We start from the raw sequence: 12842 nt of genomic DNA, 5'->3' as shown, positions 1-12842 counted from the left end.
ACAAATAGAAAAATCAAGGAGAAACCATCTTGAAAAATCTAATTTAAAATTTAATTTACTTTTATACATGCAAGTTCTAAAAACTTCCGAAAAAGTCGTCTTTGCTCTCAGAGCAGACACCTTGATTTGGTTTGGCAGAACACACTCACACAAATACACACAACCACAACAACACACACCACTCATTTCTGTAAATTTCTCTTACCGCCTAGTAGTAAAAGCAAGAGTGCGGCTTTAATGCTTTGTAAATGTGATTATTTTTGTTAGATGTTGAATATGCATAGATTTACAAATTTTAACTTTTACAGTTAAAATGCAAGAAAACAAGGACGTCAATGTGAATATTTTATACCTGATCGATATATGGTATAGTTATCAGCAAATATAAAAATTTATGTAAATATAGTGAAAGTTAGAAATTACCAAAATGACGACCGAATTGTCCAAAGCAGAGAGGGAGAAGCTTATAGATGAAAAAATTAAAGTAAGAAGTTATTTATTTAATTGTGCTTTTTATTGTTCGTTTTTTACATGCACGTACATACGTCCTTTAATCGTTTTGATTCTTTTACAACTCTATGAAATTATTTTAAAACTATAATAAAGTAGACGCTCTACTTATATATTTTTTGTATATTTAGATGATGAAAGCCAAGAATGCGTTAGCTGAACAGAGAAAACGCGAAGTCGATAGAGATCGAGCCATTGCTGAAAGTAATAAATCAAGTATTACTGTGGCACCAAAGCCTAAGTACGAGACAGATCCAGCCTCTGAGAGACCATCGAGGCCTGCTGCACCAATTTCTACATCAGGGGTGAAATCACGCCGTAGTCAACCAGAAGAAACACTATATGAGCGGGCACCTCCTACAGTCCCTAGAGCCAGAAATGTTCTTCCTGATCCAGACGGTCCTCCGCCGGATCCTGGCTACAGGTTTTTAGCAGATAGAATGCGGGACGAAGACCAAGGAGATGCATCCAAAAAGAATAGCCGTGACAATCCGAGATCTGGCAACAGAAATTCTCGAGGAGGAGGTGGCGGCGCAAAGGGACGTGAAAGAATTTTTAGTAACAAAGAAAGATTACAGAAGGATGAAGAAGATGATGTTATACTTGTGTCAGAATCAGATAAGAGAGGCAATGTTATTACATATCAAGGTGATACTCCAGCTAGCAATGAGGATCGTAGAGGAGGTAACAAAAGAGCAGATCTGAAAGGTAATAATTCAAACATTGGTTTTTCGGACGTGACACCAAATTCCAAGGTGCAGCATCAACCAGCTAAAATAAAGAGTTTGTTTGACGACGACGACGATGAATACTATTTCCCTGAAAGATGGAAGGGAAAAGAGCATCATCCTAAACTTTTTGACTCCCAAAGAAAAATAGAACACACCCCAGGTGGGAAATTAATGGTAACTAGAACTATCGACCCAGTAGCAAGATTGGAGAGTGAACATACTAATCCTCAACAAAATAGGGTGCAAGATCATGAGTTCATAAAAAGACTTGAAGATGAAAAAGTGTACAGTGAAATTGAATGGCAGTGCAGTGACCCAGCATGTAGAAATCTCAATCCTCCAGGCACATTTAATTGTGCTCGATGTAAGCTTGCCTTTGCAAAATCAAATGATTATAAAAACAATTTAGCATGTGATAAGTACAAGCAAGAATTTCGGCGTGGCCATGTTGGCTTGTCAACTTTACAACCACCACCAAATTCAGGCCAACAACAGTTGGTCGAGTCTGTTCAAGGTTTTGGAACTGTGAATAGTCTTGTTGATTCTCATCAACTTTCACAATTCTATCCAGCTGACGTTTCGGGTGGTTGGCAGGGACAAGAATACACTACAATGACAGCAGTAACAGCAGACTGGACTGGTATGCCTGCGCCAGATAATCCAGGAATTGATGTTGTTGCCAGTACTGCTGCTTGGCCAAATGCTGTACAACAGGACATTTTGCTCACTCAAAATTTTGGTCTGATTCATCAATTACCAGTAACTGGGTTTACGTCTTCCAATTTCTATGATCAGCATGCCCAGGCACCACCAAGACATATGGACCCCAACGCAAGTCAGTATTATCCTCAGCAAGCAGAGTTTGTGGCTACTCCGTTTCTAGATCATGCAGCTGCCAGCCAGTTTCCTCCATTTCCACAACAGACAGCTAACCAGTTTAATCCAATTGCTCAGGCCTTTGTGCCCACTACAAGTTCGAATGAACACAAGACAATAACTGTTCCCACTTCTCTATACCAAACACCTCCCCCTTTAATACCCGCATCCTTATTGAACAGGCCACCACCCCCATCTAACAAGTCATCAGATTCAAACCTTTTAGTATCGCTGAATTCTCCACCAAAACCTCTTCGAATTAATAGGTTGGATCCTAGAAAGCACATTCGATCCCGAAATTCTGAAGATACAGCACCTAGCATTAACTCCAGGCTAAGCGACAAGAATACTCAAAAAATGCCTCCACGATTTAGCAAAACTAGAGAATTAAACCACAATTTTAAGCCTCCCTCACTTCTTGAAATGCAAAGTGGAACTTTAAAACGCGGCAATCTACCGCCGCCACCTGCAGACAAAGGCAACGGTTTGTTGATATTTGGCACTAGCAACGTTATGAATAACTTAGATGCTGCTAAATTTAGCAGCTTTATAAGAATCCCAGTGAGACTAGTGGCAGCCATGAAATTAGAACTATTCCAAACTGCTGTTGCCGAGGTTGACCCTTCTCGTGATTGGCTTGTTCTAATACATGGACTTGGTAATGATGCTCGCAACATAGCATTAAAACAAAAGTCAGACCAAGCAAAAGCTAAGGAGGCGGACGAAGTGGCTAATACATTCTGTGATTCTATCGAGCACGATATTTTGCCTGTATCCGATCATTTAAGGGTGTTAATATCCCTCTTGTTACCAAGATTCGATTTTGAGGTAAGTTTACATTAAAATCTTTTGAAAATACTACCTAGTTAAGAGTCGCAAGTAAAACTTAAAATTAAACTTAAATCTTATGCATATGTTTTATACGAGATTGTTAAGCAGGTTTAATTTGATTTTTAACTGTTTTACAGCATATAACCTGAAGAATTTTCAAAAAATCAAGACAAGAAAAAGAAATTCATAATTTTGTACTTATCACATGTTGTACCTTATTTTTTAAAGGTGCCTTATTTTTACCAATCCAACATTGGTGTTTGCTTTTATTGCTGTTTGAGATACTTAAAGGGTGTTTTTAAAAAAACCAATCGCTTCACTCTTTTCAATATAAACCCTACAGTTTTAGTCAAAAACTAACAAAAAATGACCCAAATCATGTCCAAGTAATGACAATGAGAAAGCACTATTGAATTTTGATTTCTACTAACCTCTCCTGAGCACTACAGCTCGAGTCCTAGCCCTTGTGGAGAATTTTTTCTTACATGGAGATTAAAAATCAACAAATCGTCTTAAGTACTTAAAATCTTGTAGATAGACCCCATAATGTTTAGATTTTTTGATGGAGCATGGAAAGACCTTTCTATAGACACTTTAACCAGGTTTCTAACTCAATCCTAGCCAATTTGGCTTTAAAAAGACAGACCTATCAAACATTTAGACATGACAGGTCTCTCTAGTTCTTCATGTTTGACAGATCTTTCTTTTTGATGTCAAAATGGCTAGGATTGTGTTAGAAACCTGATTAAGGTGTCTATAGAAAACTCTTGACATGCCCCATAAAAAATTCTAAACATTATGGGTTCTATCTACAAGATTTTAAGTACTTAAGACTGTTTGTTCGTTTTTTAAAAAGACAGTGCAGTCATATATCAATGTTTATTGGGTCTGTCTTTTTGATGCCAAATTGGCAAGGATTGAGTCAGAAATCTGGTTAAGACGTCTATAGAAAGGTCTTTATATGCCCCATCAAAAACTTAAAACATTATGGGGTCTATCTAAAAGATTTCAAGTACTTTAGACAGTTTATTCTTTTTTAAAACAGACAAAACTGTCTTAATTTGTAATAAAATATGCACTCTCACCGTAGAGAAAAATTTTCCACAAGGGCTAGGACTCGAACTGTAGTGCTCAAGAGAGGTGAGTAAAATCATAATTCATTAGTGTTTTCTTTTGATTGATTGATTAGCCATAGTATCTTAGGGTTTGGACCTAAGTAGTCATGGAGTAGGCTGAGACACTTTTGTATAGCCACTAGGGCTATCAAGCTCCACGTTCAAGCACATTATGACTTGACCCGCTATCTCATGAGAGCTACTCATTATTACCTCACCCTCGCCGAGTATGGCAGGTGTCCCAAATTAAGTCACCGTAATGAATGACGCTCTCCGCAGAGGAGCTTGGGATAAGGGTAGTACTGATATTATGTACTTGACTATTAAGTATCTAAACTTACTCAATAATCCCCTTCTTACACAACCAGGGGAAGTTGCGTGAATGTATTCAACTGAGAAATTCGAGTTTCCACATGGGGACTAGAACTCGAACTCTCATCACCGTAACACAGTGCGTTACCACTGAGCTACGACGCCCCTTATTAGTGTTTTCTCATTGTCATTGCTTGGACATGATTTGGGTCATTTTTTGTTAGTTTTTGACCAAAACTGTAGGGTTTATAATGAAAAGAGTGAAGCCATTGTTTTTTTTAAACACCCTTTATGTTAATTGTATTCTAGTAAAATAATTCTTTTCTTTTGATTATCGTTATTTATCATATTTCAGTATATGAATTCATTCTCTCGTTAAGTGCATTTCGTGTAACTATCCCTTTTATTTAGATAATTGCATTACAAAAAATATAGATGAAAATAATCTGAAATAGCTTTTAAATAATCACGTTAATGACGTTATGTATTTTTTAAAATAAAATCTCAATTATAATTTTTTAGGAAAAAAATGGTCTGTCGAATCCTAACAATGTGCGAAAAGTAATAAACGTAGCAATAACTGAGCGCTTTTACGAAAATCCAAGAGTTGAGTTAATTAATTCTGATCATTGCTTGGCAATAGATGATGAAGAGTCTAGACAACAAATAATGGGTTCAGATGGATATCACCTCACACATGAAGGTTTTAAAAATATGGTTGGCAATTGGATGGAATGTTTAAACAAAATAATTCGCGAAGCTGCGCCAAGACAAGTTAGATATTATGGTCAACCATCGGATTCAATCGAACCACCTAAAGGATTTGTTGTACAAAATCTGGAATCCAATGCTGTCAACAAAGCAATTACCAATCCTTTGCTAACTAATGAAGAAGGAGCAGAAATTACTTCAAATTTAGCAAACTACGAGCGAGTGACATCAGATGAAACTGTTCCTGATCCATTTGGTACATACACAGCACCAGTGACGGTTGTGTCACCCACAAGCCGCAAAGAAACAGACGAGGAAAATCTCATAGCTGGAGCCACACTTGTTCCTATGCCTCACAGTGACACAGAATCTAACGGAGAAGGCAGTATTCCAAGTTTAGAAACAGTTGATCCACCCGCAGTACCTACCAACTCACAATTATTTCAATTAAATGAAGTTCAAGAAGCTGTACAGACAAACTATGTTGATGATGCCCTGGCTAATCCTTTGATGGAATCAGACTCCATTGATCAATCTGTAACAAATTCACTAAACAATAATGTGCACCCAACTGAAAAAGGAGGGGAATTGTCACCTGCTAGAGAAGTAATGGTTGAAAAGGAAGATGAAAAAGTCTTGAAGCCCAACTTTAAGCTTGGAAGCGAAGCTGATGTAAACGGAGAATTTATCGATGATGAGTATGTGAATGGTGGTGTTATTACAATGGATCCTTTACCTAGCATGATCCAATGTAGTGGTCCTCAATCGAATGATTTTGGGCCTGTGTCAGGTATTTTTACCTTTTCACTTTTTAATTAAGATAATGCTGTTTGAAAACATATAGCATACCTATAGTTTTACTTCTCACGAGTACAAAAAAAAATATACCCTAAATATTAGTCTGCCTGTCAGTCCCTCTGTCGCAATATTTTTTTTATTTTATCAAATTCAATAATGAAAAAAAATTAATATATTAATTTTAAGGTAGGAGCCGGAGCCGCATCAAAATTATACGGCTCCGACACCCTGCTTAGAATTGTCCGTATTATCCAAGATAGATTAGATTTTATGAAAGTAAAAAGCTTTTCGGGTATTATCCTCTTAGAAATTTTTTTTTTAATATTGTAAATTTAAATACCCCCCCCCCCCCCCCCCCCGCCGCTTTTCGATATAAATCAAAACAATTTAAGTCGGGCACGGGCGTGCTAAAATGAATTCTAAAAAAGCCTTATAAGACAAATACTAGGGATATTCTTTTTTGTTTCAATTGTAAAATAGAGGGATAAAAATTACTAAATCAAATTAATTTTTTAGGTATATTTTTGGAGGATAGCTATCTTCCCACAAATTTAGATTCTTTAAATATGGAAGAGGAGAATTCAATATTAAGAGTGTCCAACCTAGAAGAGAGATCTACAGCAACAACCTGTAATGTATCAGAGGAATCTAATATTCTCATTAGTAAAAAACTTCAAGAAAATTGCAGTGAAAATCTTATCGAAACGTGATTATACGTGATTTTTTTCAATGGGGACATGATCTGTGACGATACCACAGAATTAAGTTTTTAGTACAATTAAAACATCCCAGAAAGCTAAAAATTAGATTAAAGCTTTCTATTAACAGATTTGTCAAAAAAAATGTCTTGTAAATTTTTTAGTCTGCAAAGTGTTCGATTTTATTAATAGAATATTGTAAACATTGAATCGGATGTCAAAAATCATTTCCCATCCTTTTTTTCAACAGCATCTCTTTTTTTTATCATGAGTTTTATTCTGTTGTGTTGTGATCTTTAATATCCATAAATTATATTACTCGCTCTATGTACAATATTATTAATAACATTTTACTTTAGCACAGCCAAAAATGCTAAATTCGCTAAGTAAGTTTGGTTATTGGAGAACTACTTTGTACCTACTCTTTCAAATTATACTTATTTGTGTAATCTTCCAATTAAAAAGTTTCATTCATTATGCAAATGCTAAGCTTTATGGTCAAATGTAATTCGAAGTAAACTTAGTTCCATAGTATACATTATTGTTCATATTATAGTTTGTACATATTAAAATTAACCACGTCATTGAAAGATATTTAAATTTACTCTCGTATTAAACAAAGATTTGTTCTTATGCTTCTAATTTCATAATTTATTGCTTATTTTAGTCCCTCATTCATGAAACAGCAGCTAGGTATTTTCATTCGTATTTTTAAAATACTTTATGCTAATGATATGTAAAACATCTTATATTTTGTATAAATATTAGGTAAAGAATAAACCATTTTATACTTGGCCAAAAGAAAAATGTATGGTTAAATACATTAGCTTAAGAGTGTTGTAGATACGTCAATTTTATAAAATTTAGTCTGAATGTTCGTATGTAAATATTGTTTCCACTAGAACTAGTTTACTAGTTGCAAGAATCATTTTTTGAAGGTGGGGGGGATTTAACTTAACTCCGTGTCGATTACTAAGAGGTAGTGGGTAACTTCGCACTTAAATTTTTCTTAAAAAGTTATATAATATTGTTTAAGGGTTATTTTTGGAAGATCCGAATTGTGAAGATTGTTGAGCTAAAGGGAGGGGGCGGAAGTGACACTTTTTGAAACCAAACTAAAACTCAAAGGAATTCAACTAAATAAAGAGTTACACCTGAGAGATTTGGCATGGTAGTTGCAATAAAAAGGTACAATATGGAACTAAGAAGAAACGGCGGTGGAATCGCCGCTCCTGCCGAAAACCGCCATTTCCCGCCGATTTTTATGGTCCATTATGATATTAGATTTCGGTTTGCCGAAAAAATATAATGGTTTAAACTATGTCAAATTGCAAAGGCAACGAGGGGATTTTTTTCGCCGTCAGCTGTTTTGTTGGTAAATGTGGAATAGGGCGGGTCGATTTTGGACATATTTTTTTGAGGCTAAAGCGGGATCTGCAAATGATTTTTCTGAGTACAATACACCTCTGGATAATTTTAAATCTATCCTAAGTCTTAAAACCGCTGACGACCAGACATTCAATTTTATAGCTATTTGTAAATGGGTGTCAAAAAGAGGGAGGTCATTTTCTAGTAAATCCCGTAAAGGTGTGTGTTATAAGGCCTAAAAATAGTAGTAGAACGATAAGGTGCTCTATATATTTGTATTCCCTATTAAATAGAACAATAGGGAATTTTTTTTTTTTTTTGGATAACTGTACCTGGAATATCTTTAAAAAATACGAAATTTCTATCAAACGCTTTGTTTGGCTCAAACTGACAAAAATTTTAAAAAAATATAATTATAATAATAATGTTTTCTATAGGTACAAGGTAAAGGTTAAGAACAATCTATACCATTAAACAAAGGAAGAAGCTATTCTTTACAGGTTGATTTATTATAATTATATTTTTTTTAAATTTTTGTCAGTTTGAGCCAAACAAAGCGTTTGATAGAAATTTCTTATTTTTCAAAGATATTCCAGGTACGGTTATCAAAAAAAAAAAAAAAAATTTCTTCCCTATTGTTCTATTCAATAGGGAATACAAATATATAGAGCACCTTATCGTTCTACTACTATTTTTAGGCCTTATAACACACACCTTTACGGGATTTACTAGAAAATGACCTCCCTCTTTATTGAATCAGAACTATGGCTTCATGGTGTTCCCAGGAAATACATTGAGGAGTAGAATCAGTAACTTTTGACCATTTCAGATTTTTTGTTCCTAGCCTGACAAAATCTCAAAAAACCTCTACAAATTGGACAATTCTCAATAAACCTTAAAAAATGGTGGTTTTTTTACATTTCTAAGCTAGGAACAAGATATTTTGAAACAGACAAAAATTCCTGATTCTACTCATCAAGGCCTTTCCTAGGAGCACCATGAAGCCATTGTTCAGATTCAAAAAATGTTTACTCTCATTTACAAATAGCTATACAATTGTATGTCTGGTCGTTGGTAAAAGGTTGGTAAATGAAGGGTAAGGAAGCAAAATATGACTGACTGACTTACAGTCGGAATTTCATTATCAAACTGGGGAAATGCACAAAAATATTTAGTCCTCTAGCACTAATAGGAACTAAGATAATAAGTGGAGAGAGCTTTAATGTCGTCTTTGCATATTTTTTATTAATGAAATACATTTTTAAGTTGCCGCATTCTAAAATACAATTTTTTGAAATTCTTTTTTGGTGAGAAATTTTATTTAAGTTAGTTTTATCTGTTGCACATCCCCTCTTTGTCTAATTCCGATATGAACCCGCCCTAATGTGGACCTGTTTCTGTGATTTATAAATGATTCCTAATTGCCTAATTTTGTAAGGCATCCTAATGGAAAGAGGGCAAACGATGGCAAGTAATTTTAAGCACCTTCCAACTTTAAACCTGAGTTATTTTTGGTTAATATATAAGGTTTATGCTTATTAGATATAGATATATCGACTACAATAATTAAGTTTCACCATTGTTTTATAGGAAACAACTTTTAAATGAAAAGTTTTTTTGATGAAATATCATCAAATATTTTGTTGAGATCAAACTGTTGTTTCAAAAGTTTTGACACGGATAATTATTTCGATGAAAAATGTATATTAAAAAAGGGGTAATAATTTGTATTATTATTAATAGTTTGATTAATGTACTTTTACAATTTACAACATTTGATGATTTTTGTGCCGTCATAAAAATGTAAGTTCTGACACTACAAGTGTTAATGCCCTATTGTCCTACCGTTTCAGAGCTTCGCTTTTATGGATGTTGTCATCCTTGTTTTAAGTACAACCATAATCTATATATTTATACTTGTCTAAAACTAAAAGAATAATAATGATTCAAAATATATTAAGTTAAATACCTGGAATTAAAACTGCCAATATTATAGTTTTAGTGTTCACAGTTTAAATTAACGATATTTTTGATAGCTTCAAGGGTTATATAATACTTTAGATTTTCTGGAAGACGAATTATTAGTGGAATTGGAACTTCCAAGGATATATGGATGAGACAATGGATCTTATATTTACCTTTCCATGATCTTGGATTTTGAGACCAACATAACTTTGTATTTGTTTGTTAATTTCAATATAGTTTTTATTCTAGCAGTCGACGCTTGCTGTAAATAATCAACATGAAAAAAACAGTGGTTTAGACAGAAACTCAACTGTGATACTTCTGTTACTGACCTTTCTAATAAGCTCATTGTTATACGCATACTAAAACCATATTTTGGTATTGATTCGAATCAAATAGTTGAATTTATAGGCATGCCTTCTACTATCCATTACAGACTATTTACATCATTTTAGGACTAACCTATTTTATAGTTAATTAAATATTTTCTTTTTCAGCCCTCATTTATTTTTGATAGGGTATATAAATTGGTAAATTATTTGAAAGATCTCTAAAACTGAATTTATTTTCTATTGTCCTATCTTAATATCCCTGGCTAACTTCAGTTTTAGGCCTATGTTGGTCTGGAGTTAGCTCCTAATAGCTTTTCTGATTCTAGGGTAATCCCTCTTCCTAACTTACTAAAGTTTACACTTCTCTTATACATAACTATAGTTTTCATTTCTTTATATGTGCGAAAAGCTCATGCAACCACTCTTTCTAGTTTTTATTTTTATCTTATGTAACGTTGTATACTATGACAGGTTTGTAATATTATATTTATACAGTATGTGTTAGTTGACATTATCCACATATTATTCACCAATACATAATACCTTCATTCTTTCACTATTTGTAAACTTAATAATACATTTATGATAAATATAAGTCTAGTTACTAAACAGCTATTTTTACAACCAAAGACATTCTTGTCCATAATTAGCGCATCACTAACGACCTGTATGTTTGTTTGTGAATGAGAACGTTTTATAGAGCAGCTCTATATAGAAAACACGAAAATTTATATATTCATGTTTTAGTGCCATGATAAATGGTTTGGGATGATGCGTAGATTTTGGATGACAAAGTTGGAGTTATTATATATTTATCTCGGAATTCTTAAAAACCTGTTCTCCCCCCTCTCTTTTTCCTTCCCCCTTTCTTTGCGTAATTCTTGGAGTCTATAGGTGTTTTCTGTTTGGTTTTCCAGTGCATTTAAGCTTTTTTTAGGTAAAGGGAAGGTTTTTAACTATTTTGGGAGAGCGTATCTCCACCCTCACCCAATTTGAAATCCCCCCCCAAAAAAATTTTAATATTCCTTACCTATTAAAACTTAAATTAAAAAGTAGAAGGGAAGGTTGACTTATCCCCCTCCCACCTTAAGAACACCTTGAGGATGAAGGAAGATCTCGATCATAACTATTCTCGGATGTCTTCAAACCTGTTTCCCTCGCCCTCTTTTTTCTTTCCCTAAAAATGCGTAATTTGTGACAACACATGGGTGTTTATACAAATGCGCCAATTTTTTTATAAAGTTTTTTTAAAAAATGACATCTGTTTGGTTTTCCTTTGCAATTAAGCCTATTTTTTAGGTACAGGGAAGATTTTTAACTACTTTGGTAGAGCGTATCTCCACCCTCCCAATTTAAATACCCCCCCCCCCCATTTTTTAAAAAATATTTCTTATTAAAACTCAAATTAAAAAGTAGAAGGGCGATTGACTTATCCCCCTCCCACCTTAGGCTTCTAGGGGGCGTTCGTTGCCCCTAGTCTTTCTTAAAATAAAAGCTATGTCTTGCATTTTTTTTCAATTAGGTGTTTCATCACGAATTGCATATGGTAAAAATATTTTTCTTATTTAATTGTTATCCTAATAAGACAAAAGTTATGCTTGAAAATTGTTTTAATAGCTATTATTATATGTTGCATTTTTAGATAAACGTGAGAATTGTGATCAAAATTGGCGTATCATTTGTACTCATTTGCGTCATTTTTATTTTCAGATTTCTATTACCCTTCATCACCTTGAGGCTTCAAGTGGGCGTTGCCCCTAGTCTTTCTTAAAATAAAAGCTATGTTTTGCATTTTTTTTTCAATTAGGTGTTTGATCACGAATTGCATATTAGCCTAGGTTTAAGAACATTGAGTGTTTTAGAGCGTTTTGTTTAACAATGTTTAGCACTGTTAAATCTTAACACTCTTCAAATTAACCATCTAGGGGTTAAGGACATTTCATTTGTTTACATGCGTCAGTGTTAATGAACGTTTAGCAAAGTTAAATTTTATACTCTGTAAACAACGCTTATTAAGGGTTGCTATAGAAAAATCAAATATTTTTGCATTGATTTTGCTAATGTCGTCGTTTCAAATTGGAATAATACCGAGTTTAATTAATTTCTTTTTTTAATGGGGATGTAACTGCTTTATTTTGTAGGCCTTTAACAAACTTTGAAAGCCTAAAACTAGGATTTAGCCTCAGTAAATAAAAATTCAATATAAAAATGACTAAGTCCTCCCGCAGTGGAAAATTTTTTGAAAAAATAACATGGCTTCAAATGATACAATATTGTCTGATTCGGCGAGAAAATATAAAAAAAATCCGCCGGCGGCGGCGTTTTCTCCAGCAACGGCGCCGCTGCCACGGATTCTCTAAAAGATGCATTGTACAGAGACAAACAAGCTGTTCTAACATTATCCTTTGAGAAGAAGACATTTAATATTATCTTTAAAATCAAAATTCAGTGTGTTTTAATGGTCATGTGACCTAAAATTAAGCATGTTTACAGAGCATTTCATGATTTTTAACGATCGAACCTTCGTTTAATTTTAGCAGTGTTGAGTGACGTCATAGATTGTTAAATTCAGATGGTTAATTTAGTTGGTGGACG

The 12842-nt window shown here is 34.0% G+C and overlaps 1 protein-coding gene across 5 annotated transcripts; it reads left to right on the top strand.

Annotated features, from left to right (window-relative positions):
• Window positions 1–128: 128 nt before the first annotated feature.
• LOC145318080 (uncharacterized) lies at window positions 129–10856 on the top strand. 5 transcript variants are annotated; one of them, XR_013879220.1, is made up of 6 exons: window positions 146–484; window positions 642–2945; window positions 4898–5876; window positions 6401–7275; window positions 9620–9994; window positions 10630–10856. XR_013879220.1 is itself a non-coding variant. In XM_080159422.1 (4 exons), exons 1-4 carry the CDS (start codon window positions 428–430, stop codon window positions 6592–6594), a joined length of 3534 nt encoding a protein of 1177 aa, XP_080015548.1. In that variant the 5' UTR covers window positions 129–427; the 3' UTR covers window positions 6595–7424. The 5 variants fall into 5 exon arrangements, 1 of the variants encoding a protein (XP_080015548.1); XR_013879222.1 differs by lacking the exon at window positions 9620–9994 and having other exon boundaries at window positions 6401–6968; window positions 10602–10856; XR_013879223.1 differs by lacking the exon at window positions 9620–9994 and having other exon boundaries at window positions 6401–7096; window positions 10719–10856.
• Window positions 10857–12842: the final 1986 nt, after the last annotated feature.

This window comes from Acartia tonsa, chromosome 4, assembly GCF_053477335.1.
Source record: "Acartia tonsa isolate MP-2025a chromosome 4, ASM5347733v1, whole genome shotgun sequence".
Taxonomy (NCBI): domain Eukaryota; kingdom Metazoa; phylum Arthropoda; class Copepoda; order Calanoida; family Acartiidae; genus Acartia; species Acartia tonsa.
The sequence above is the reverse complement of the archived record's forward strand: the minus strand, read 5'-3'. Positions and strand labels throughout refer to the sequence as shown.

What these genes read in the sequence shown, in the direction of transcription:
- LOC145318080 (XM_080159422.1), top strand. Translation starts at nt 428, where the DNA reads ATGACGACCGAATTGTCCAAAGCAGAGAGGGAGAAGCTTATAGATGAA. An exon ending in TTATAGATGAAAAAATTAAA is followed by an intron (nt 485 to 641) that starts GTAAGAAGTTAT and finishes TTGTATATTTAG; the next exon opens with ATGATGAAAGCCAAGAATGC. An exon ending in TACCAAGATTCGATTTTGAG is followed by an intron (nt 2,946 to 4,897) that starts GTAAGTTTACAT and finishes ATAATTTTTTAG; the next exon opens with GAAAAAAATGGTCTGTCGAA.